Raw genomic sequence first — 25,876 nt, 5'->3', positions numbered from 1 at the left:
TGCAGAGTCGCACGCACTCAGTGCGGCAGGAACTTCAACTCCCGCGCAGCCGTGCGTCGTCTGCAAACTACATTAACCAAAGTACCGCACGTTACGCATGCGCTTTCAGACTGCGCACGTGAAAGTGAACTACAAACGGACTGCGCCGAGGACTACAAATCGCCGCCGACATGCGCAATAGAAGCGCCCCCCCCCCCTTTCCCCCCCTCCCCTCCCCCCGAGCCCTTTAAATGTACTGTACGTGCAAAGATGGCAGCTCAAGTCGACTTGCTCCGGGCGAAAGTAGAAGACGAAAGGGTGATGGACAGTCTCCACAGATTCATTAAAGAGAAGAAAAAGAAGAAGAAGAGGGACCTGTCGCCGTCCGCTGACAAGCGGGAGAGGTCCGAGAAAGAGGCGAAGAAAGTGAAGCTCCATCACCACCACCATCACCACCACCACCACCACAACAACAACCACCACCAACAACAACACGCCGAGCACCGGATCCACCAGCCGCATCAGCCGCAGCAGAATCCCGAAGCGCACAACTTCAGCGCGGACAACCATGTCCTGCACATCCACCGCCAGCACCACCACCACCACAATCGCGGCCTCACCAACGGCGCCACGAAGAACTTGCAGCCGACTTTGACCCCGCTGAAGGTGCCGGAGCGGCTGCAGAAGAAGCGAGCGGCGCCCTCCCAGCCACCGGCGCTCTTCACGTTCACGCCCCTCAAAGTGGTCAAGGCCAAGCCGCAGGAAGTCAAGGAAAAGCACCGGGAGAAAGACGTGAAAGTGAAGCTTAAGAAGGAAAACACGGAGGCCAACGTGAAGCCCGCGGAACTGAAGAAAAAGAAGGGTGATTATTATTATTATTATTATTATTATTATTATTATTATTATTATTATTATCATTTAAATGTATTACTATAAAATGTATTTAAAAAAAATGAACTGAATATATATTATGGGATGTTCAGTGACCATTAGAAGTATTTATATTGCAAGTGACCGAATGCAAAATTTGTGTTTTTGTTTTATTATTCTAATCTCTTTTGACATGTTTAAAGTTGGTGTAATGTACTACAGCGTAGCATCTGTGCCATACGTTTACAATACATGTACCTGTAAATGGTGGTTTGCGACCTAGTTTGGAAACTTGAGTATAATAATGCCGTGATAATTGCTCATTTGATGCATTTTGGAGTCATTGTAGAATATTCAGATGTAGTGTTCGCCAATGTTAAATACACACTCTCTCTGCATGTACCCTGCTTATCTGACTTTTAACTCTCCCCGTGCTTGTAGAACCGAGGCCCCACATTGACGACAACAAGTCTCTAACACTGGAAGAATATCTCCTGAAAAAGAAAAAGAAGAAGAAGAAGCATCACGAAGACGAGCCCAGCGCCAAGAAGGTGCGACACATGCACAGCAAAGCCGTTCAAACCGTGTGTTCGGGACTTGGAGCAGATCTTACAGCGTCCATCCGGCCCGACCCCTCGCCGCCCGGCGGCGTGAAGCACGAACGCCAGCCTGGTGCCGCTGGCAACCACGCGCCCTGCCTCCACGCCCTCAAACTGGGCCACGTCTCCTTCCTCTCCCATCAAGACCACTACATCCGCGCCTCCTGCCTCCAGACGGGCACCTGGTGCGGACGCTTCATGCATGAGGAGAAGCAGGCCAACGGCGGAGGATCGGTTCTGCACGCTTACGCCGACGAGCTGGCCTGCCTCAGTCCGGCTGAGATGGAGTGCTTCGCCCAGGAGTTCCTGGAGTTGGCCTTTGCCGAGAAGCCCCGAGGTGCAGCCACCTACGCCTTGGCTGTGGTGCACAGTATGGCTGCGTACCTGCCAGACTTCCTGGACTACTTTGCCTTCAACTTCCCCAACACACCGGTGAAAATGGAAATACTGGGCAAGAAAGACATTGAGACCACCACTATTGCCAACTTTCATTCTCAGGTATGTGAAGAGCTCCTACACCACTTTTACAAACAAATTCAGCTTCTCATTAGATTGAATTTGGTTTAATTTATGGCTTCAACCAACAGTTAAAAAGCTAAACAGATTCGTTTTACCATCATGGAAATGTAAGAAAATCCGCCAATATGTACATTCGGTGGCTGGATTTTTTTTTTTTTTTTTTTTTTTTTGCTCAACGACTGAAATTATTGATCAGTTACCAAAATTGTTGTTAAATTTTTTTTCTCAGCCAACTAAGTGTTCAGTATACTCCTGATTTCAACTGTAGTCTAAATCGTGAAATAGCCTCTTTCGAGCAGTTTACAAGTTGCTAAATGCGTTGTCAGCTGGTCAAAGAGAGAAGTGTGCAATGCATATAGTCGATTTTACTGTGGAGTCACATGGTTGTTGGCCGTCACAGACGGACCTCGTGTTATAATGCGAGAGGTAAAGTTGATTCACAGTGGAGAGACCTCTCGGAAGAGGAAATCTAAACCGAGGGAATATGGATTTTGGAGAATTTTTTTTTTTTTTTTTTTTATGTTACAGATACAAAATGTAATTCACTTAAGGTACTAAAATAACTGCGATCCTATTAAATCAAATGGTAGACCGCTAAGTGTTTATGACTTATATGTCCTGACAATGTTGTTGAGAGTCTCGGCAATCTCCGGGAAAGTCACATTCTGGAATGAGGTCAGACGTACGTTGTTTTTTCAAGGGATCTAATGGAGTTGCTTCTCTTCCATTACGATTATCGGCTTATACCCATTTTTACCGGCTGCGTATGTGTGATGTTTGATCTGCAGAGGCCACGGAAAGCTCAGCTGTTTCCAGTTTACGCAGTGAAGTAGACCTCGTCTGTTGATTTCAGAGCATAAATTAATGGGTTTGATTGCACTTTACCAGGTCGGTGCATAAAAACTTTGGAGGCCTTTTGGATTGAAAACATCAGTCTTCATACAGTAATATTGTCCCGGTATAGAAGTCACATACCAGGAAAATAATGTTACGCAGATTCAGGATCCTTTTGCTACAGCGATGAATATTTTCTTATATGTACACTTTGGTAGCTGTGACTTCATTTATAACAAATAAATCTACGTTTACCGTCAGGACTCGCGGGCTGCGGCCTCCGGCGCCTCTTTTAGTCACAAATACGCATGCAAAAGACCCATTACTGTGACTGCGTATGGATTTTCCCGTACTTTAAGTAGCGAGGCCATGCTGGCTGTCAGGTAACAAGGATTATGTCAGACAAAAGTAATGTTGTAAGTTACGTAACACTTCCTCGCAGAAGCAATTTCGTTTTTGCTCAAGGTGATGTGTGATGTGATGATGATGATGATAGATACGTGTACTAAAGTGGAACAGCTGATGAAAGTTATGTCCCTATTACTTTTTCCATAATAGATCTATAGAGGTTTTGAGGATGTTGTGCGTTCACATTGGAAAAGCGACAAAAGCAGGCACACGCAATTTTCTTCGGACGCATTAGCAGCAAAATCGACACATAAAAGACAACGAATATATTGCACGTTCTGTATACAATCAGGATGCGGAGCGCCCACCGAAGGACACTTTCACTGTCAACTGTTTCTCCTGTTGCAGGTGAACCGGACCTATTGTTCGGGAACGTACCGAGCCGGACCCATGAGGCAGATCAGCCTGGTGGGAGCCGTGGACGAGGAAGTGGGAGACTATTTCCCAGAGTTCCTGGACATGCTGGAGGAGTCACCATTTCTCAAGGTCAGAGGAAGATGTATTTCTTATAATTTCGTCACCATAAGGGCCGCACCGGAGGAAAATTAGCTCACGCAGGACTAAAGTTTTAGTGGAACTTCAAGCCCGAAACCGTCTCCGTGTACTCAACCACGGCAGAAACAGCAGGAGCAAACATGGAGCTTCTGTTGTTGCTTTAGCGTGTATGTCTGCCAGAAAAAGCAGCAAGTGGATGTTTATATATATATATATATATATATATATATGATTTTTTTCAGCATTTTTTCCTTCATGGAAAATGTGCAGTAGAGAGTAGGACAGAAATAACACCGTATACCATCATCTGTCAAATTCCAATCATAAGTGCAATATTTTTAGTGCAATGCTACACACCACGTGTGTATTATTATATCTTTTTTTTTTTTTTAGAGGTGTATAGTTTGTATTTATGTTATCTATTTTTTTTTTTCGGTCACTTATTCACTCCTTTCTTCTCGTTTTATGTTCCTGTAAGAAGTTCATTTGGTGACATTTTAGTTTTTCATCCGTTACATCAACACATACGTGATTTCTTATTACGTGAAGATTCTCGGCTGAGCCGATGGACTTCAGCGACGTACAGTGCACCGGTTCAGAGGCTGTAATATCACCTTAAGTGGGACCCCGTTCTCAGCTTGGCTTTATAAATGTTCTTGAACACGACGAAGCTGAACCTGATGACTGTGTTTTTTTGAACACCTCTTCATCCCCTCAGATGACCCTGCCGTGGGGAAGCCTCTCCAGTCTGAAGCTGGACTGTCGCTCTCAGAGTGACGATGGGCCGATCATGTGGGTGCGACCCGGAGAACAAATGGTGCCCACGGCTGACATGCCCAAGTCTCCTTTCAAACGGCGCAGGTACAACCTCACCTGTGAAGGAAATCTATGAAAACAGTTCCCGTTTCAAAAAAAAAAAAGGGATCGTGATCGTGACTCAAGGGATGATTGTGGTGCAGGTTTTTACCCCGGGAGAGAAACGTGAGCACGAGTTACAACCTCTTGTTTTGTCTTTCGGGGTTTTTTTGTAGGTCAATGAACGAGATCAAAAATCTGCACTACCTGCCGAGGGCCAATGAGCCCAGAGAGGTTCTGTTTGAGGACCGGACGAAGGCCCACGCTGATCACGTAGGCCAGAGTTTTGACTGGCAGAGCACGGCTGCCGTGGGCGTGCTGAAGGCGGTGCACTTTGGAGAATGGTGAATGTCCTTTGGCGTGCTTAAATCACAGCATCTCAGAGAAAGAGTCACTGATGGCATGTGAGGATGGTGAAGTGACTTTTCTCCGCGCTTTATGCTGCTTTGTGATCTCTTACAGGAATAACCGACCTCGGATAACCAAAGATGTGGTGTGTTTCGATGCTGGGGACTTCAATGACGTCGTCCAGAGGCTGCAGCTGGACCTCTATGAGCCCCCGGTGTCTCAGGTGAGAAGTGTCGTTTCTTTACTGAATAAATTAAGTTGTTTTTAACTTCACAGATCTGTTTGACTTTTGTACTAAACTGGGCATTTGTTGCAAAAATGAATGAGGAATTAACCCGCTGCCGACGTCTCCGCAGTGCGTCCAGTGGGTGGATGATGCCAAGCTCAACCAGCTGAGGAGGGAGGGCATCCGCTACGTCCGCGTCCAGCTCTGTGACGACGACATTTACTTCATCCCAAGGAACGTCATCCACCAGTTCAAGACGGTGTCTGCGGTCTGCAGCCTCGCCTGGCACATCCGCCTCAAACGGTACCACTCGGAGGACAAGAAGGAGGAGCAGCGACCCAACGACCTCGGCCCCACCACGGGCCGAGCCTCCTTCTCCTCCTCTGCCGGGCCCGACTCCACCATAACCCCCCGCGTGAGGCCGCAGGGAGACAACATCCACGGTGGAGTGGCCAAAACCGAGGAGCCGGAGTTCCAGAGGCCGGCGACGCCTTCCCAGGAGCCTCAGCCGGCCCCTCCACAGCCCACCAAATCCGCTCACCTCCCCCCAACATACCAGGATCACCACCTCTTCTTAGCGCCGGTCCACTCTGGATGTACACCTTCAAAAGAGCCCAATCTGCCAAAGGCTCACGGTCACACTGCAGAGTTCCCTAAATGACCTTTACCCCCCGACCGCCTCCCTCCAAACCTCTCTTTCTGTCCGCCGTGGGAGGTATGCAAAAGAATTTTAGACTAAAACAGACACTTGTGTCAATCAGAAAGCCTTTCAGCTTAAATTATTCCTCACACTTTTTTTTAAAATATTGAAATATGAGTTAAAATGTCCAGACATTTTTTTTTCAGCCAAAGTTTTGTTTAATGGGACTGTTTAATAATTCTTTTGAATTTATTTTATAATGCTCACACCTTTACTGGAACCCTCCATTGTTTTATTTAAAAAGTGTGTATGAGGTAAATAAACTTTTGTTTTTAGACTGACACAAGTTTACTGTAAGTTTTTCAATTTATGTTTTTGATTTTTTTTTTTTTATTTCATGGATGAATTGAAGTCATGAATGCAGGTGCTACTTCAGATACGATGACTCTGAAAGCATAATACTGACATTATACTGCTTTAATAGTTTCAGTGACAGATGTATGGAGACTGGCCAGGAAACACAGGCCAATACAAACAGGTACTCTTATCAGCGTGAAAGACTTTTAAAGATGTTCCTTTTAAAGAAGATGCATTTTCTTTTGGCTTGAAACAAAGCAGCATATAGTCGCTTAAACTGCAATTACTTAAAACATGTTTGAGTTGCAGTTTAGACAATTATTTATTTAAATGCCTGAAAATGGCTCTTTTCTTATTGCTGATATTGTTTTTGATATTTTATTTATTTTCTTAATATATGAACACTGGTTTGTAACCAGTGATGAGTATTCAATTATAAGAGCGCATCTCAAGGATGGAGGAATTATGGCTATTGCACTCAGCAATAATGGTCTGAATCTTTTCTATTGTGTGTGTGTGTATATATATATTCAGAATTTGGTATGTAAATATTATGTCGTTGTTATAATAGCTGGGAATATGTGAATGCTGTCACCCCTTTGTTTGATTAAAATCCAAGCCGGTAAGGTCAGGAGGTTGATGAAGGCACCGTAGTCGAGGGTTACCACTTTTTTCAATGAGTAATTCTGGCGTATCAGACCGAGGAGGCCGGATGTTTCTATGTCTGGAAAACGTAATATAACGAGCTCTTCTACAAATCCTATCCTAAAATGTCTTCAATTTGAAAGAGGTTAATAATTGATTGAGATTTACAGATTCATTTGAATCTCGGAGGCCTTCATTCTGGTGTCTTCTGTAAAGGAAGTGATGATGTTGCGCCGCCTTTGCTCGACTACTGACCCCGTCTTAGTGCCTTGTACTGAACAGTGTATGGTGAGCCTCTTTTAAAGCTGAAAGGTTTATTTGTTGATTAGTAGGATGGTAAAATTGGGGATTTGTTCACATTTGCATGTCACCTGGAAGCAAAGAATTATTCCATCAAAATTTTGCTTTTCATGCATTATAGACCCTATTCAGGAAGGAGAACGGCTATTTTTTTACATCAGAAATTTGGCCTTCAAACGGTCTTAACTTACTCTCTCAATGTAGAAATAGAATGACAGTTACAGCGCTGTCATGTCCGCCTTTTGTCATATTGTGTCGTAATGCTCTGTGTTCCAGAAACTGTGATTTTCTGTTGTAAATGTTTGTATGTTTTTGAGACGTTTTTAAGGATTTTTGTCAGTTTCTTGGCTGATATATTACAGACAGTATAGAAATCGGGTACAAATGTGATTCAGTCATGTTATGCAGGAAAAAAAAAAAAAATACAATTAGAATGTATAGACTTTCAATATTTTTTAATAAATAATTTTGTGTGTAACCAGTGTATGTAACACAATTTTAACTGTACGGTTGCATTATCTGCAAACTCAAATCTGCATTACATTCATCATCTCATTTATCATTATAGTATTAGTTGACAACAGATGAAAGTGTGAATTGTGGCAAAGAAGCAAAACTAAATGACAAACATGGTACACTGACTGGTGTAAAAACCGTTGTCTTTATAAGACAACAGAGGAAGTGATATGATAATGAATTAGAAGCTTGACTATTTTACACCCGTTTTCTTATTTTATGCTGCAAGCTGGAACGCACGCACACACACACACACACACACACACACACACACTTAATATGTTCTTCACACACTGAGCTCAACAGCACTGCTTTGAGCATTAAAAGAAGAAGTGTTAAACTTCTCACTTCTGGAATAACTATTCTAAAATCTGACACTCCTAATCATTCAAGTCACTGGTCGGAGCGGCTGTCCATCTTGTTTCACGAGGCTCCGTTTAATAATTAAAATCAAAAAGCATCAGAGCAGGTTAAAAGGCACTTCCTGGTTTTTCTCTGTTGGGGGAGCTACTGAGCTGATGCTGCTTCAGGTTTACTTTGTATGATTTTCTGCTGGGAAACTGGTGATAAGCCCACATCTGTCCAAGTCCTTCAGCATCGTGAGAAGAATTGTGATGTTTAGAGACGGTTGACTGCCTCAGAACCAGCTCTCTGGATAAGTCCTGGGTCCTTTTGGCTTCCCGAAACGGATCCCAAATCCTGTGGAATGGAAGGTAAAAAATGGTGTCATAAATATGGTACATATCACTGTATCATACAGTGTATTATTAATATGTGGGCCTACCAAATTTGAACACTGAAGATATGGCACCGTTTGACTGAGGTGCTGCTCCAGGTTGAGTGGAAGGTGGAGTTGAAGTTTTAGCTGAGGATACGGTTGTTAGGCACGTCAGTCAGACTTTTTCTCCAGACATGAGCGCATTCATTAACAAAAATCAAAATAAGCATTACTTACGCTTTTGTTTGTTTTTAAAAAATTTCAGACTCTGGAAAAAAAATGACACAAAAAAACAAAATTTAACCAGCTTTACTTATTTTATGTAACTTTGAACCAGATGTGCGTAGCGGCTGTTTTACCCTCGTTCGAGATATGCCCTTCTCGTTGCTTTTGTCTGATTGGTTTCCTGATCTCTCAGTGTTGAAGGAGGTCCGGCGGTTCACATCAAGCTCTTCCACTTGTGCTGATTAACACGGAAATGAAAGGATTTGCGGTCATTTTTAATGCCTTGGTGATGACCCGTTTCTAATGCAACGTGCTTGTCACTTCGAGGGTTTGTAAGCAACAATAATTACGTATATTATGAAGCCACATTAGGACGCCTTAGATGTGCGATGCATGTGTCTTGACATACTGTAATTCATGTAAGGCGGTTATTTTGATCAGAAGAAGTAGATGTGTACTTTTCTACCAGTATGTGAGAGAGGCTTCTGTGCGTGTTTAGGGACTTTAATGTCTAAACCAACTCACCACTTCCTCCTCCAGCTACGACCACAGGAAGTGGAGTGAGCTGCTGAACTGCAGTGAGGGGCTCTGCAGTAGAAACACAATGATAAACTACCTCTCAGTACAGACAAGGTCATTTAGATTATTCATTAACATCACAACTCTTGCATTTTACCAAGCAAGCTTTTATAGCTTGCTTTTGGGAAAAAAATAATGTGATAAATTGGTGGATTATGGTCAATAGATGAATTTGATTTCTGACATTACAGGACATGTCTGGTGATAGTGTATATTTTTTGTCAATAAATCCCATTTAAGACGTGCACTGAACTGATCCTGCTAACAAGTCTGTGTAACAAAAGCCTCGATGCCTCAGACCCCCACAGTCGTCCAGAAACTATTGAAAACTCATATAAGAGCCCACTCAAATTGCTTAAATGTGTCCTTTCACTGCAAGGTGAAAAAAACTTAAAAGCAGAAGTCGGAAGAGTGAAACAACGTACCTTGTCTTGAACTTTTAGCTCGAACACTCTGTGGAGGCAAAACATTGGAAAGCAAAACTGTTTAACATCCTAAGAAATGAAAATGTATGGCTTGTCATGTTAATCACTGAAGCAGCACTGAGGGGTTTAGATGAAGGGCGAGTCTGTGAGTGTGTCTCTTTTGCGTGCTGTCTGTTTTCGTGACAACATGCTCGACCTGTTGGGGTGCCATTACCTTGCTCCGGCTCATGACAACATCAAGGAAGCTGTTGGGCTGAGAGGTGCCGTCCCACTCAGACGACATGCCTACCTTCGGTGGGGGCAGTGTTGTTTTTACTGTTTGTGGGCAAAGGGGGGATTTCTCCTGAACTGAAAAGAGCAGATTCAAACAAAATGGTACTTTAGACATCAAGTGCTGCAGTACAAAATAAAGAGTTGTTGATCTACTCACTTTCTTCTGTGGTGAGGATGAAGGATTCTGGGGTTCTGTCTGGAAGAGGAGGTGTCAGACTGTCCTGAGCTGCACAATTGAAAGTAATCAACAGCAATTTTGCATTAGTAAACCTATCTGGTTTTGTGCTTGTATGATTTTATACATTTGTGGACATTATTTTGAAAGAAGACAGAAAATGCTCGCGGATTCCCTTTTAAAACCCCTCAAAGCAAACATCAAAGCTCGATCCTATTTCATGATTCAGCCCGGTGAGCTCACTTTGAGAAGGCGGCGGAGGAGTCGGTGGGTCCAGAGGTGGACTGTAAAGCTGGAAGTTTGAAGTCGTTTTTGATGCAAGATCGAGACGTGTTACTGGTGCTAGAGATATCACAAGAAAAAAAAAAAGATAGCTCTACTATTGAAATGATCAAACACGCACAAAATGTCATAGTAACCGAAATGTAGAAACATAAATTTGAAGACAGAATTATAAATTGCTATTTGCCAGTTTTAAATATTTTTTATATCTTACCTGTGAAGGTCATTTTTGCTTTTAGACTCTACAAGAAATAAAAATATGTTGCTGTTATGTAACTACTATCATATCAGAAAACAGTACGTATATAAATGTCGGGTTATCCTCGCCGAGGTTAAATCTAACATTTGAGGTATCATTTTATAATTACATGGGCTTGAACGTTCGTAAAAAAAAAAAAATCCTTTCATTTTATTTAAGTGAAAGGTAAAAGTACAAATTCTTCTCTTCCATTTCTACTTTGTAAAAATAAAAACTAGCCAGATAAAATTGTCCACACACAAGACCAGATGTGGTCAAGTTGGTACTTCAGAGCTATTTTAAGTGTAATTTCAAGAAATCGGATGAATACAGGCCCAGCTGATGACTTTGCACAAAGTATGTGAATTTGCACCGTGTATATAAATGAGCTCATGAACATGCAAATCACCAACAGGAAGTCGCACATCTGCCAGTGAAGATAATTCATTCTCACCTTACTTCTCACAAAGGTTTTCGTTTCATTTTCACACGTAGGTTTTAAGTGACCGGACCATTCTGAAGACTTTCCTATCATGTTCAGGTTCACTGCCGGCTTGACCTCTAGCTTCTGCTCCACAGGAGCTGAAAGACAACAGGAATTAATTTCATATAAGAATCAAATCATTTCCAATTTGTAGTTTCTTTATTGCTCAATTGTTTAGGTTTCAAATATTTAATTACCTTGATCAAGAGCCCACTCAAATGATTCTGGGGTTCTCTCCGGAAGTGGGGGGACAGGTGAGGGGGTACTCCCTTGGAATATGAAATATATGTCGTAGTTTACTATTGAGCTTATACTTTGTGTTGGCAGCATTTCAACATATCTTTCATGTAAAAGATTAAAGAGATATTTGCTATTTGTAGAATGACTCCACCATTGACGAAATAATAGCAGACATTTAATGCATTTGGGGGAGAAAAAAAACTGGAATTTGTTATACATACATGTGGCACTAATAAAAAAAGAAAATAAAAAGCACCATTAAGCATATTTAACGGTTTCAAGTCCACTTCAATTGTCTTACCTCTCAGTTCCCTGACAGCCTCAGCAGCAGCATTGGGTGGAATAACTAATAACCTTTCACATGGATCCGAGAGCTCTGAATGGTAAAATCATAACATGTTGTGAGTTCAAAGATATATTATAGGAAGATCAATGTAACTAGAAAGATATATGTACTTTCTTTGAGGTATTCAGAACAATCAGAAAATAATTATTATTAATAATAATAAGACATTTGTGCAATAAATTGGCTATAATATGGAAGATGGCCTGGACTGGAACTTTAGAAAATATGGTAAATGCCAGGTGGGGTGAGACCACCAGCTGTGGGGGAAAAAGTTGTGTGGGAAAAAAATACACCTGCTGGTTGCGGCCCAACTACATATTGAAACAGCCCATCTGAATGGGGGTGACGAGGTCCCAACAAAGCGACGTACGTTTACAGTAAGACAGTGACAGGACGTGCAGGCATCGTCACTCCCCCCCCTCCACACACACACCACTTTAAATGGTTCCGTCCAATTATCAGGACGACTAATCGAAAATACTAAACGATACAGGGACCAAAAAAAAATAAAGTTAACGGATAACAGTAACAGTCCACCAAATGGAGAGCCGGAGGAAAGAGTCTGGACGCCGGCGGATGCCAGTGGAGAGCAGCGGCAAGAAGAGGAGGCTGCTGCCGGCCAGAAGAGGAGGCTGCTGCCGGCCAGGACCAGCGACACGACAAAAAAAAACAAAAAAAAAACCCGCAGGTGAGACTGCACGTACTGACGGTGTTAACCGAGCTGGACCGGAAGATCTGAAACAGCCAACTTTCTTAAATTATGTCTTATAATTAGCCTGATATTTGCGGTGTGTTTGTTTGAGAAATATAGGGGGGGGCTGGTCCAAACGAAAATTGCCTTGGCCTAGTTTTTGTTCTCAGTTCCAGTCTGTAATAAGCAGAGGCCGATGGGTCCTGTTGTGGATTTCAGTAAGGTCACTAACCTGCATCCTCAACAAGCACATAGGACTCTGGGGTTCGTGTAGGTAGTGGAGGAGGCGCTTCCTCATCAGCATGAACTTTAGCAGCACCTACAAAATACACAAGAATTTAATTCAGCTGCTTCTGCTATCTGTGTTGTTTATCTTGAGAGCACAGATATGACCTTTTTTTTTTTTTTTTTTTACCTGTGGCAGGAGAGTTAAACTCCAGAGTTTCGTCATTCAGAAAAAATGTGGGTGCGTTGAAGATTGGGCTGAGCGTCCACTCTTCGGTGGCTTCGCAGGGGTCCATGGCTGACTCCCTTGATGAAGGGGTGCTCGAAGGAGTGTCAAAGTAGGGGTCCTCCACCATCTGACGGATGGTGGCTGCCACAGCTGGCGGTGGAGGAGGAGGAGGAGGAGGAGGAGGAAGAAGAAGAGGAGGGTTCAGTGATGGTATGTCATCACTCTCTTTTATCCTCTCCGCATCCGAAGGGGCTGTTTGGGTTGTGTGCATCAGTTTAGGCGAGGCCCTGGGCCCCTCATTCAGGTCCTGAGCGGTGGCCCGAGCCACAGGAGGGGTCCGGGCTGGGCGCCATTGTGGCTGGTCCATCTGCATGTCCTCGGTGCTGAAGTCGATGAGATTTTTTGAAGCGGAAGGCAAAGAAGTGTGGCACTGTGGGAAAACATCCATCTCCTCATCAAGCACGTACTGGGGCAGCAAATCAAACTCCACACTTTCAGTGGTGGCAGACGGCACCGTTGTCACCTGGCCAGTGTAAAGAGGAGTGTATGTGAGTATGGGATTTGCTCAATGAAGGCAATTTCCACATGCATAATGCTGGAGAAATATACATTTTGGCTGATTTGATTCATGTTCAGTGTCATTCAGTATTATACACAAAGTACATTTAATGTTGAACAAATCCCTACTTTGTTGATAAGTGTTTGGCTTCAAGCACAGCAGCAGTGTTACCGTCACTGGCTTCATAGTTTGCTTTTGAATCACCTCGTCTGCTGTTGATAATTTTCCACTCTGATCACGCGAACGCATTCTATAATAATTTTACTGAAACCACAAGAAAGTCAGCCACAGCTGCTGTCTGTGCTCTGCAGAGCGTGATGGTTATATTTTTCCGTCGGTGTCGATGAAGCACTAGTGCGTGTTTGACTGTTTCTGTCTCGTCTGGCTCATTCACAAAGGCGTGTTCCTCGCTGCTCACCTCATTTTGGCAGGTCTGTGCATCAGCGGACTGCAAATATGTCTGAAACAGTAACTTGATGGTTCTGTACACCAGCTGATATTGTTCCTGCAGTTAAGCAACAAAAAACCTGTTAGGTGACACGGCCCCGGGACATGGCGCACAAAAAAACGGTAGTCATCAAAAACGTCTTTGACAGAAGGAGAAAATTACATGAACAATCGCTTTGTTTAGAAACAACGAAATGCATGTACCTTGGTTTGAACCACAGAAGGCCTCTGCGTTCTCATGTTTTGAACTAAATCGTAGATACTGAAATCTGGAGTGATCATCTACGAACAAGCACAGAGAAAGTACAATGCAGCTCGGATATTTTACTGAAAAAGAAATGCGTCGTAAGAAAAATAATGTGCGTGAAGCGATCGGGCGGAATATCTCACATGTTTCTTAAGGCGGTTCCAAGTGTAATCAATGACACACAGGGCTCCTGTTCTTCCACAACCAGCACTGCAATCACAGCAGCAAAAATTTACATTCCAACCATTCAGCTTATCTTCAGCACGGACACTTCAATACAATTACTCGTACAATTTACCCGCCTTAAAAAGGCTCAAAATATTAGGAAAAATCAGAAGCGGGGTGACTCTCTGGTATGTAGGTTTGATCGGCCACTAACTCAACAAGCCATCTGACATATTACCCCTCAAGAAGTTGTAGGCATGTCATGGTGTGGTATGTAGTCATACTGCATTTTTATAGTTACTTAATGTGTACAGTATAGTTAGTCATCTCGAAACTATAAAATACATTTTCAGGTAACAGATACCAAACCAAAATAAAAAATATTTAGGTTAGGTTAGGTAGTTACTTTATTAATCCCCGAGGGGATTTTTTTTTTTATTTTTATTTGTATTTTTTTAATAATTTTTTTTACTTCACCATACTTTCCAAAAACATACAATTCCTCAACAATATCTGAACAGCTAAGTCTGTGCATTGTCCCTGTTTGCAAAAGCAATTGTTTTTTTTATTTTACTAAACAAAGTGTTGTGTGATTCCCAGTTAAAAATCAATATTGTTTAGATGGTGCTTCAACAGTCTCCTGACTGAGCTCGTCTTACACTCCAGCAAACCTCCTGTGGGTGCCGTCCCTCATACCCTATCATTGCTTTTATTATTATTTAAATTGTGCTATTCTGCGCTCATGCACAGAAAGATATATATATATATATATATATATACACTTTTTGTGAGAATCGTGACTTGCATCAGTCTAGACAGCAAACTGTGTGTATGTGCGTGTGTTATATACAAGAAGTAAATGCAGATCTTAAATCGGCCACAGAGCAAGTGCTTAGAGGAAATGCCCACACATACACTTTAAAGCCTTGTTGGCTGTCTGCCTACGCACATTTCCTGTCTTGTGGAAACAGAGGAGCTTCCAAACCTCTAAGGCCTAATGGGGGGGTACATGTACAATCTGCCCACAAGCAACGGACTCCCTTAGTTACTCGAAAATCAAAACCAAAAGTGTGATTTTTCTGTGATCTCTGATTGCTTTTAGGTCTTCACACATAGGAACAAAATAGACATTTTATAAACAAAATATAGATACAGTTTATGTTTTACACCCTTTATATACAATTTCATTGAAATGTCTAAAGAATTAAAGATTAATGAACTCCAATGCATGATTCTGATTTTTCATATGAAAGTGGAGGATATAGTCTGACTTTTGTTATATTTTGTAATAATATTGTCTTAATAATATTGTCTTAGTGACCAAATCAAGCTTTTTGCCCTAACTGAACCTGTTTTGTAAGAATTGCTCTGTTTAAAAATCTGTCTTTGTTTCTGCCTCAGTAACTATTGTCTCAATTTGTCTTCAAATAGTTATCTGTCATCCGGCTTGTAATATGCACTGTTGCCCAGTGTAGGACTGTTTCTGTTGTCAGGAGCTACAGATAAACAATTCTCAGTCGTCTGCATAGCTATAAAAAAAAAAAGTCTCCACCATTTTGTGCGTCTTTAATTTGGGCCAAGTGGGAACCTGTACAGTGACAGTAAGAATGGGCCAAGTATGGAGCCCTGCGGAACCCCATACGGGATAAAATACGTAGTGGAAATATGTTTACGAACACTGACAGAAAATTGCCTCCCAGTTAGACAACTGTGAAACAGAGTTTCTGACCACCAGCAGTGCTATTTTATTTGTTCAAAAACTTATTTTGAGGATGAAAATGCACTCAACACACTTGTTAAAACTCAAGCATATAAATTATGCATTATGGTGAGAAACAGTGTAAACATAACATTTGTAAGAACCCCGCATGGTACCTTACAAAACCCAGTTGGATCTGAATGCCTGACCTGCAGTGGATGCAGATAGGGGTGTCATCATGGTCCTGATAGGAGCGCATCTCAAGCAACATATCCAGAATGGGAGGGATGGAGTCTGGCACACCGTGATCTGGCCAGTTGACATAGTGCAGCTGTTTCAAAATTCGGCTACGCTGGAAGAAATCAAAGAATTTCAGACGGTTACAAGGCAAGCATTTTTTCAGAGAACATTTATAAACAAGTGTTTTTAAGATATCAACAACTGCCTTTGGGTTTTGTAGCGGTCAACAAAACATCAGCTGATAATCTCTTGCTTGTCTCAGTAGATTTTCCCTGACAGTTATTCTCAAAATGAGGATGTAAACACTACTTACGTCGTGATAAGTCAACCTTAACGTCCTTGTCAGATAGTCTCCTTTATTTTCTTCAGAATCCTGTAAAAACAAACAAAAATAAAACACATTAATCTTTAAGCTGTGTATTATTGTTGCTGCTTAAAATTATTATTTTTTTGTTTGTTTTCATTGTATTGGTGATGGTATAACCCGGTGTTGTATGACACAGATCTTTTGTATAGATAAGGTGAAGTTAAAATGTAAGCAAACAGTATGGTTTAAAAGCAGTTCTCCAAACCTGTCAAAGTAGGAAGTGTGTCTGAGAATAAAAAAACAACACTCACACAGTAAACTCTAAAAGGTTCACAAACAAATGGCTCTTCTTGATTTTTTGGCCAGTACAGCTCACACTTTTTCTAAGAAAAACAGAAGGGGGTTTTTCACATTTTAAACGTCACACAAAGACAACGAAATTGCCCTCCAATCTACACATCAAACCAACGCCGTGACCGCCTGTATATTTTGAGCAGCATTACCTTTCCCATCTCGAATTCTCGACAGGCCATCACAACAACCTAGAGTCAAACAGGACAAAACGAGATGTCGGTTTATGAAGCCAAATTAAAAGCAACAGCAGGACTATTAAGAAAAACACTTTGTTGTGTCCGCTGACGACAGGGCGGGCCGTACCTTTACGTCGTACTCCCAAAGCATCCTGAAGAAGTCCACCACCGTGTGAGGCAGAGGACCTTGAGTAGCGATGTACGCCCTTGAACCCGACTCCCCCTGTACACAAAGCACAGCTTACTGTCCACAGGCAGTTAAAAAATTAAAAAAAAAAAAAAAAAATGCTGCTCATGCAAATTGCGCGATTTTTAAAGGTGTTCGTCTTACGAGGACGCCGTCAGTTTACCTTGATGAAACTGGCGTTGATGTAGTCCGTGTCATTTTTGGATGTGGTGAGAGTCAGCTTCACTCTGCTGTGGTCAACTGAAAGGAGAGGGATACGTAGTTACAGCGTGCAGCTCGGAGGTCGTCGATTGCTCTGCGATATTTCACTACCGTGTGGCAAAATGAAGAGTCGGAATAAAAGAGGGATGAAAATGCAATAAGATGATAGTATTTTTTTTTTTTTTTTACATTTTTCTTCATACAACAGATATTATTCCACATCGTCCAGTGACGTTGAACATAAGAAGCTTTAGCTTTATTGCAAAAGAAATGTGTTGCTCAAATTAGTCAGATCAAACAAATACAATCTTTCAATATAATAAGTCAGTTATCACATTTTGTAGGTCATCAGTACGACATTGTAGGTTATCGTACACAAAAGAAAAAAAGAAATCATTTGTGGACATTATTTTCTCCACAGTGTTAATACATTAACATCATGCGACCCATATTACTGTAATCACATGATCCATTTATGTTTACTTTCACTATTAATGCTTCGAGGGAGGGAGGAGGGGGGGATGCAACTAAAACAACTCATAGTTTCTCAGTGGTATCTGGCATTGTTTAATGTGCTATAACTAAAAAACAATTTTTTTTTACAAATCTGCATCGTTCTCAGCTTACAGGGGACAATGTCCTTGTATCGGTTCTTCTTGATGTTTTCCTGCTTTTCGGCTCTCTTGGTGGGGTAGATCTTGTCAGTGCGGTACCTTATTGACAGACATTTCAGCCTCTGAAAGACAACGAAATATATTTAGACTCACCGCATAGCATTTGTCCGCAGCGGTTTTTTGTCATAGTGAATGTCAGGGGCCTTTTTTTTTCGTCGCTGTATATCACATGTTTTTCACACTGGTTCTCCTCTGCTGATGAACGCAGCTACTTTTACAATGTGCCGGTGTCTTTCCCGAATTATGCATCTTGAGTTCTTATTTAGTAGCGATGCTTTATTACATTGTGTAATATTGGAAGTTTTTCATATGTACCTCTGTCGTCAGTGACTTGTTTTCTCCCATTGTTTGGTTTCTGTTTTAATTCATGCCGTTATGATTTTTGTATTCTCACTGACAAAAGTCATAAACCGTCAGTATCCCAACCTGTTTTCTCTGACAGATCCATGATAGTTCTGTGTTTTTGTAGTTAGTCAGTCTCAAAGAAAGGTCAGGAAAAAAAAATTAAAAAGAAAAAATGGGCAAATGGCAAGAAAATGGCATGTGACCGATTACGCAATAGTCACACACGGTCAATTTTTGCATGATTCAACCCCAGATGAAGAGTTAATGACTCATGTTAGTTTGAACTGACACCATGGCTCACAGACAGAGGATTTCCATCCTGAAGTTTCTGGGCGGAAGGTCTGACACTCATGGTAAACTCATGGCACGTCCCTGCTTACAGAACTTGTTAAGACACTGGTCTTTTTGTTCAGAGGCCAGTTCTCGCAGTTCCAAAGAGTCCGTTAAAGGCCCTGCAGACCATCTGCGCTTCTAAAACTACAGAGTGCTTTTTGTCCTCGAAGGAAGTGATGCAATAGACCCCTTCCTCTGGACTGGTTTTGGTGGTAGCAGTGTGACAGCAGAGGGGCTGCATGCACAGCACACGGTGCTGTCCTTATCCTCTGGCATGTCACTCATCACCATGGCAGCAACCCAAAGATGATGTCATCCTAAGTCTCAACACTATTTAGAGAGACTTTTGTGTATTTGTGTGTGTGTGTGTGTGTGTGTGTGTGTGTGTGTGTGTATGTATACATGTGCTTGTCTCGTCCTTGTTTAGTTAATGGTTACATAGCATTTACTGATTGATGTGTCCCCTGTGAAAAGCATCAGTGCAAAGAGGAAGCATAGAAATGCCATTAGAACAATTAATACAGGAGTCGCATGTTACTTCCCTGAACATTGTGTCTTCTGTGAAAATGTCGATGTCTGGCTGACAACGGACTTTCATTTTCATTATTTTTACCGTCAAATCCGTCCAGTGTAACAACTTTTACATTACTGATCGCATGATAGTGAAAATCCCTAGGAACAAATACAGTAAGATTTCTACGCGGAGACTTTATACTACTCAAAGCAGCTCTTCAACAAGACGATCATTACACTTGACTCACTGTGAACTCCCCTGCAATGCCATTCGATGCCTCCTCGTCCGCAGCCTCCTGCCTCTCCAGCTGAGCCAGGAAGCTCCTCAGTATCCAGGCCTGCTGCTCCATGGCTGGCTGTACACTGCCTGCGATAGGACACCTTTCACAGGCATGTCAGGACACAAAGGTCCCGGTCCACAGGTCATGGAGTAAGGTACCCAAAGGCTTGAGTTCAGGGCTGTGGCACTTCTGTCGCTCGCTGCTGCAGAGAGCACTTCTCTATTGCAACTCTTGCATTGAGGAACTATGGTGAGAGAACGTATGAACTGTCTTAGAAGGAAGCAAGGGTAAGCTAACAGGTTTTGTGGTCAGATTAAAAAAAAAAAAAATTGCCGCGCCCCCTGGGTGTCTCTCTCTGGGTCCTAAAGTCACCCGGGTGTTTGATCGCATAAAAGAGTTTGCAGAAGGAACGGGAGGGAAACACCCACAGAAAGAGTGGGCCCCACATTTATGCATATAAACAGTCACAAACAGCTGATCCTACCCAGTGTCAGAGTGCAGCGGAGGCAGTCTAGCTTGTTGGACAACATTCAGGACACACAAGAGGAGTGGAGGAGGGATAAGTGCAGTGATGGAGGCAGAGGGAGAAGGAGTGGTGAAGAGAGAGGCTGTCTGACGATCCTGAAAAGCCTGAAACACAGCCTCAGTTAGCAGTCATCTACTCGGCTCTTAATTCACCTCTTTTATGTCCACGAGAGCCATTTTTTCCCCCCATCGGATGAAACAGTATACGAAACATAGTGATTTTTATGTAAAACTCAAATTGAATCAACATACTGGGATTTGTTCAAGCTGTCTGGGTTTTAATTTCACCAAGGCTTTAAAAGCAGTGGGAGGAGCTCTGTTTTAATGGAACCATGGGGACTGTGTCAGCCACGCAAGACTTCCCTTTATTATATATAGCAAAAAGCATATGTATGAAATTAATGAAACCTCTACATTACTCACTGAAGACACTGAGATGCTGCTCATGTGTGCGGGAATAGCTTTTTCTGCTTCAATTGCAATTAAAATAACGTGTTTGGTCAGATGTGACACATTGAAGATATGCGATTCAACGTTCAACAAGTGTTATGGACAGCATCAGTAGCGTGGCGACATCTAGTGGCTTTGTGGTGAACTAACAAGGAGCCCTTCTGACAATTTGTTCAGTGGTTTGAAGGAGCCATCAGTGGATAATATTAAGTCATATGTCTTTATTAAGACAATCAGACAGTCCTAGTGACCGAAATGACGGTCTCAGACAGGACAGAAAATGAAGCAAAAGGCAAAAATGCCCCTAAAAACTGTGAATGACAGGAACCCACCCACGCTCCCTCCCCCCCCCACGCCCACCCTTCCATTTTGATTTCCGTCTCGAACACACGCTCAAACACGCTCAAACAAACAGCTCTTTTGTTCACACTACAAGTCCTGCACCTAAAAGCGATGAAGCTTTTCATTTATATGGTAACTTTTGAATTTAAAGCTAAGGGCTAAATAAGAGTGCAGAACATGCAGAAGTAATGATTGCATTAAGTAATGCTTTTTATTTACTCCTCCGGGCACGAGTTGGTGATTAGTCTGTGCATTTTAATCAGGGAATCATTTCACATTAAAAACGGCAATTTCATGCACCAATTAAGATACTGTTTATAAAGTGTGGCCAACATTTTTGTAAAATCCTCAAGTTTTTAAGACAGTCAACATATTTGTCCAATTTCCTACACTGGTCTCAGAGCAATCGCAGAAGAAATCCAACTACAGTGTGTTGCCATGTGTTAGACGCAGTTTCCCAAAACAAAGAATCTATATATTTCAACTGGCTTTCATAATTAATCAACCTGTCATACGTGTGGCTTATTTGTACATTATGTCATGTCTGTGTAACGGCCGCAGCAACATACAGGAGAGTTGTTGAACTAACAGTCTACCTGCAGGAAGCAACGATCACCACAGTCCATCTCCACAGCTTCCTGTGTTGAACAATTGTGTCAATTTCACTTTGCATCAAGATGAAGTCACTGTGTCTGCTTCTTTTTCTTCTTCATGGTGAGTGAGCTTTGAATTACAACTTCTGTTAATAATCATAACCATCTTTGTGTTTATTATGAATATTTAACAAATTTGTATTTGTTTTGGACATTTCAAATATTATGTCTATTTAAGGAGGCAGTTTATTGCAAAAATCTATTTCGGTTACATAAAGTTGAATGGTCACTTGGTAACTACATGACTAATTAAAATCATTTATGACTGGAAAATAAATACAGCTGAACTTAAATCTTATGTTTACATATGCAACAGTCCTCAGTCAGTGTCCCACATTTGAACATAAAAATACTTTTGCAATTTTTTAAATTTTTTTTTCCTGAAATCATTCTATGTATATGAAAAATGTAATTTAACAGTGAAAGTGTATTAGCAAACATTTTAACATTTTGATATGCGTAACATGGAAATATTTGTTCTATATGTAAAAAATGTTTACATGCAGAGGAAGTATTTGCAGATGTCAATGTCCTTATTCACATTAAATATGTCACAAAAACTTAAGCCTAACATCTGCATGTGGGTTGTACCCCTGACTCAAATGCTCTTTACATTTTTATTTACATTTATGCACGATGCCTATTGTTGTTTGGGGGTAAACTATGAAATTAAATCAGTTCAAATTAATTAAAAGTTAAATATGCGGATGGCTAACCTGAAATATAAACAAATTCTTCTGATTGCCGTGCCTATGTTTCACTTGTCTTTCAGCAAGTCTTCAACTGCAGTGTGATAAAAAAAAGGTCAAGTCACACATTGGAGGTGAATTCATTCTTGTCTGCAACTATGACACAAAATGGTTCTTGTTCAGTAAAAAGTACTGGTGCCGAGGGGACAGAACCACCTGCGAGATCTTGGTGGATTCGGAAGGTGTTGCCAACACTAAATACACACACAGGTCTCGTGTTGTAGATGCAAGAAGGCGAGGGCTGTTCGTGGAAGTCACAAATCTCCAATTAGATGACACTGGACTGTACTGGGTCGGGATTGACAAAATATATGCTGACATCATGTTTTCAGTTAATGTGGTTGTGACTAAAGGTAGGAATAAAACTTTTGTTGATTATCTTGGAAAAATTTGTAATCCCAATATCATTAACATACATGAGCTGCATTTGGACATTTATTCCGTTCTGAATTCGCATGTTACGTGCTTCTTTGTGCCAGTTCCAGTATCAAAACCCAGAGTTTGGCCCTTGAGCTCTCTGGGGGGAAGGCCAACGTGTTGGGGGAAGCCAGTGACCATGCGCTGTGGCGGTGCAAAGGGCACTGGCGTTCAATACGCCTGGTATCAGCGCACTCCCCAGAAGGACTTCCTGTTAAAGTCCTCCTCAGACCTGTGGCTGAACTGTGTCACGGTGGAAAGCGGCAGCCGGTATTACTGCAATGCCAGTAATGACATGAGCAGTGAGGAGAGTGACATCCTCTCTGTGCAGGTTCTCATGCCCGCAGACAGCAGCTGTATCTATGTTATTGATATTCAGGGTAAGGACAGATGTGATGTTATATTAAATATCAATGCAGGAATGGGTAAATCCCTCTATGAGGCCTGTGTTTATAATATCTTACTGATACTTTCCAAATGCTTCATAACACAATGAATCACAAAAAGTACAGAATCGTTAACGACAAAATTTACCGTGATTTTAAATGTATTATCATAAAGCACTAATACAACAAGCATATATATTATTTTATGGCATTATTACACCTCACAAGATGAAATCCCGCGGTTTCATAATTGCTATTGTTTTATCCATTATGTATGAAAGTTCTGCTTTCTGCTACCACAGAGGATGATGAAGGGGTCGTGGCTTTTCCTAATGCCTGTGTGACAGCTCACTCTGACCAAGTCCTTTAGGGTTAATTGATATAGCAGGTGCTTATACCTTTGGTAAGGTTTGTGTCATTATGAGTGGTTGTTGCTCCAAGAGAACATTTGTGTAAAGGTCACGGCTGAACAAAAACAACTGGGCTTTATGCTTCTCATTTGGCTGTGGAAAGATCGATACGATGGACAAAAGTAAACACGAAGGGAAACCGTGAGATGTTTTTTTGTAATGAACCGACACTCATATCATTTTGCAAGTCTTCAAAAATGTTCCAGTGACTGCAAATTTCCGAGACAGTTTTTTATTTTTTGAATATGGCCTTTGCTCTGTTTCCTCTGTGCCAACACAGTTCTGACACTTTTTCCGTCAAAATCTTACTAAGAACAAACATAATGTATCACTGTACTTGCGTGACCCTTTACTCCCTTTCTTCTCTTGGAAAAAAAAAAGCTCTTATGAGGGCATGTTAGAGAGCCTTACTGTAATCACAACCACATGTATTAGATGCAGAAAAAGACCTTATAACCTTGTGCAGATTGTAAATGAATGATGACCAATACACCTAATTGTTATGAATTTTCTTTTATAGTTTTTGTTTTTTGTATGCAGTATACTGTGTATGCACTACATTAAAATCCTTGTATCTAGGTTTAGACTTTGGCGACTCCTTGTGGTCGTATTTAACAAAGGCACCCTTTACCCAGATCCAACCTGAGACACACAACTGCACCAGGTTCACTTGAATTGTCTCATTCATACAAACAAAACTCATGCTATCAGTATTATATTTGAGACATAAAAATGATAAACTCTAACAAAACTCCTTAAAGGTGCTACAAGTAAGAATTGAATATAAACATGGGTTTTTGTGAGGGTTTGCTTTGTTTTTAGGCTGTTGTGAAATTCTTATTGCACAAGGTAATAAGTTAATAAAAGAATACCATTGTAATGTCTAATTTATTTTTTTTTCCCCAATCGTCAGGCCAACCCAATTATGACTGTGCTGACAGAATGAGAATGACCACAGCCGTAACTCCGCCTCCAACCACCTGCCAAGCTACCACTGAAAACGACACGAGAAACAATACTCTTCAAATCAATTACATCTATCCTCATTTTCTTTTCTGCCGGTGAGACTACCCGCCTTTTTAAAAAAAAAAAAATAATAATAATAATTTTTTTTTTTTTTACTTATTCTGAGGGAAGTGACATCAAAGGCTAAAATTACATTAGATCTCTTTAAATGGCTCCAAAAAGTGTTTGTTGGCTGAAAACTTATCTCATCTTTTGTTTTTTTAGGACGTGGGCCGGCATGCCGCTCTGGTACTCGTTGCTGCGTTGGAGTTGTTTTGCATCCTTACTGATAATTATCTGCATTGCTATTAGATTTATCAAAACAAGACACACAAAACGTGCAACGAGGAAGAAGAAGATGAAGAAGAAGAAGAAGGTTAAATCCAGTCAAAGTCCTCATTTTTCTTTGTAACTTCTATTTTACAATGCAAATTAACCTGAAGTTACCAGTCTAAGTGACACAGCTTTTATGACTTTATGGTTTACCAAAGTTCTTTGATAACACTTTGTGAATACACTGAGTCAGAATGTAAGTATTTATGGCCACTTGGTATTTTAAAGATTTCAGTTTACAATTGTCAAATGTCAAATGTCATCCCAGATCCTTGCTTACTTTACAAGGCTTTGCATAATCACAAGAGGGGAACGTTCTTTTCGCCACATACTCGGCCAAATGTATTATTGTATTTATAATATACTGACATGAGGTAGCTTTGATGAAGTGAAGCAACAATAAAACCTTTTAAAATACCAGCTGGGGCCATAAATACTGAGTAAGATAGAAACCACGTGACGCTGTGTGACAATCGCTAATTTGTCACAATGTGTCACATGATAAAAATCACTTATTCATTCAAATACAGCAAGTCTGATTGTTTATTTCCATTCCCAACTTCTGTGTAAACGCCTCATAAAACAATATAAAACAGGAAGTGTGTTTAAGGCCCTGGACTTTTCACAGTGGACAGCTAAACCCACAGATCCCGACCAAAAACAAAACTGCTTTCATCTCCATGTTCAAACAGGACGGTTTGAGTCTGCTCAATGTTATGAGGAGTGATTCATGCCTATGTGCTGTAAAACAAGGATCGGTAGCACCGAATATGAAGAAATGCAAATATCACACTCGCCTATGTGGAAACTGTTTTTATGGCCTGGAAATATGTTGTCTGATTTGGTTTGATTAAGATCCCAGGAGTTGGCAGAAGAATATGTTCAGCAGCACCAGAAACGAACTGAAATAAAACCCGTCAAAAGCTAGAAAGCGGAGATATTTTCCTTTTCAGTTGTGATGTACCAGAACAGCAGTGAAGCTGAGCCATTCAGAAATCACTCGTACTTAATTGTAGAAATTGTGGGTTTGTCAGACTTTATCAGATTTTGTGTCAAAAAAACCCAAAAAACCCAACCAAACAATCCTGTTTTTTTCTTTATTACATGTTTAGATCTGAAATAAATGAGGTAATTACCCATTGCCTTTTCCACGCTAC

General features: G+C 41.3%; 3 protein-coding genes and 1 long non-coding RNA gene across 4 annotated transcripts; 3 read left to right on the top strand and 1 right to left on the bottom strand.

Moving 5' to 3' along the window:
- Window positions 1-225: 225 nt before the first annotated feature.
- Window positions 226-7,864, top strand: LOC138192638 (lysine-specific demethylase 9). The gene is made up of 7 exons (XM_069140166.1): window positions 226-841; window positions 1,291-1,946; window positions 3,558-3,695; window positions 4,423-4,565; window positions 4,736-4,903; window positions 5,022-5,130; window positions 5,264-7,864. Exons 1-7 carry the CDS (start codon window positions 250-252, stop codon window positions 5,792-5,794), a joined length of 2,337 nt encoding a protein of 778 aa, XP_068996267.1. The 5' UTR covers window positions 226-249; the 3' UTR covers window positions 5,795-7,864.
- An 86-nt stretch (window positions 7,865-7,950) lies between these two features.
- On the bottom strand, window positions 7,951-19,724 carry ptpn22 (protein tyrosine phosphatase non-receptor type 22). The gene is made up of 26 exons (XM_069140165.1): window positions 19,417-19,724; window positions 17,931-18,039; window positions 17,266-17,342; window positions 17,043-17,138; window positions 16,889-16,927; window positions 16,697-16,768; window positions 16,392-16,451; window positions 16,048-16,190; window positions 14,118-14,184; window positions 13,932-14,009; window positions 13,699-13,785; window positions 12,683-13,244; window positions 12,500-12,586; window positions 11,532-11,606; window positions 11,188-11,259; window positions 10,961-11,088; window positions 10,483-10,510; window positions 10,230-10,328; window positions 9,969-10,037; window positions 9,753-9,886; window positions 9,539-9,566; window positions 9,060-9,122; window positions 8,669-8,772; window positions 8,547-8,577; window positions 8,376-8,456; window positions 7,951-8,290 (listed from the first exon to the last, which is right to left on the bottom strand). The coding sequence occupies exons 1-26, from the start codon at window positions 19,516-19,518 to the stop codon at window positions 8,229-8,231; spliced, it is 2,553 nt and encodes an 850-aa protein (XP_068996266.1). The 5' UTR covers window positions 19,519-19,724; the 3' UTR covers window positions 7,951-8,228.
- LOC138192643 (uncharacterized) lies at window positions 12,831-25,833 on the top strand. Its single transcript, XR_011177828.1, has 3 exons — window positions 12,831-12,931; window positions 24,295-24,442; window positions 24,612-25,833. It is a non-coding gene; the product is annotated as an uncharacterized lncRNA (long non-coding RNA).
- On the top strand, window positions 20,680-23,693 carry LOC138192796 (uncharacterized). The gene is made up of 4 exons (XM_069140461.1): window positions 20,680-20,737; window positions 22,192-22,560; window positions 22,648-22,965; window positions 23,662-23,693. The coding sequence occupies exons 1-4, from the start codon at window positions 20,680-20,682 to the stop codon at window positions 23,691-23,693; spliced, it is 777 nt and encodes a 258-aa protein (XP_068996562.1).
- Window positions 25,834-25,876: the final 43 nt, after the last annotated feature.

Source organism: Embiotoca jacksoni, unplaced genomic scaffold (genome assembly GCF_022577435.1).
Source record: "Embiotoca jacksoni isolate LCO1_2020_lvr unplaced genomic scaffold, fEmbJac1.0.p SCAF_9, whole genome shotgun sequence".
Lineage (NCBI taxonomy): Eukaryota > Metazoa > Chordata > Actinopteri > Embiotocidae > Embiotoca > Embiotoca jacksoni.
This window is presented reverse-complemented; position numbering and strand designations above follow the sequence as displayed.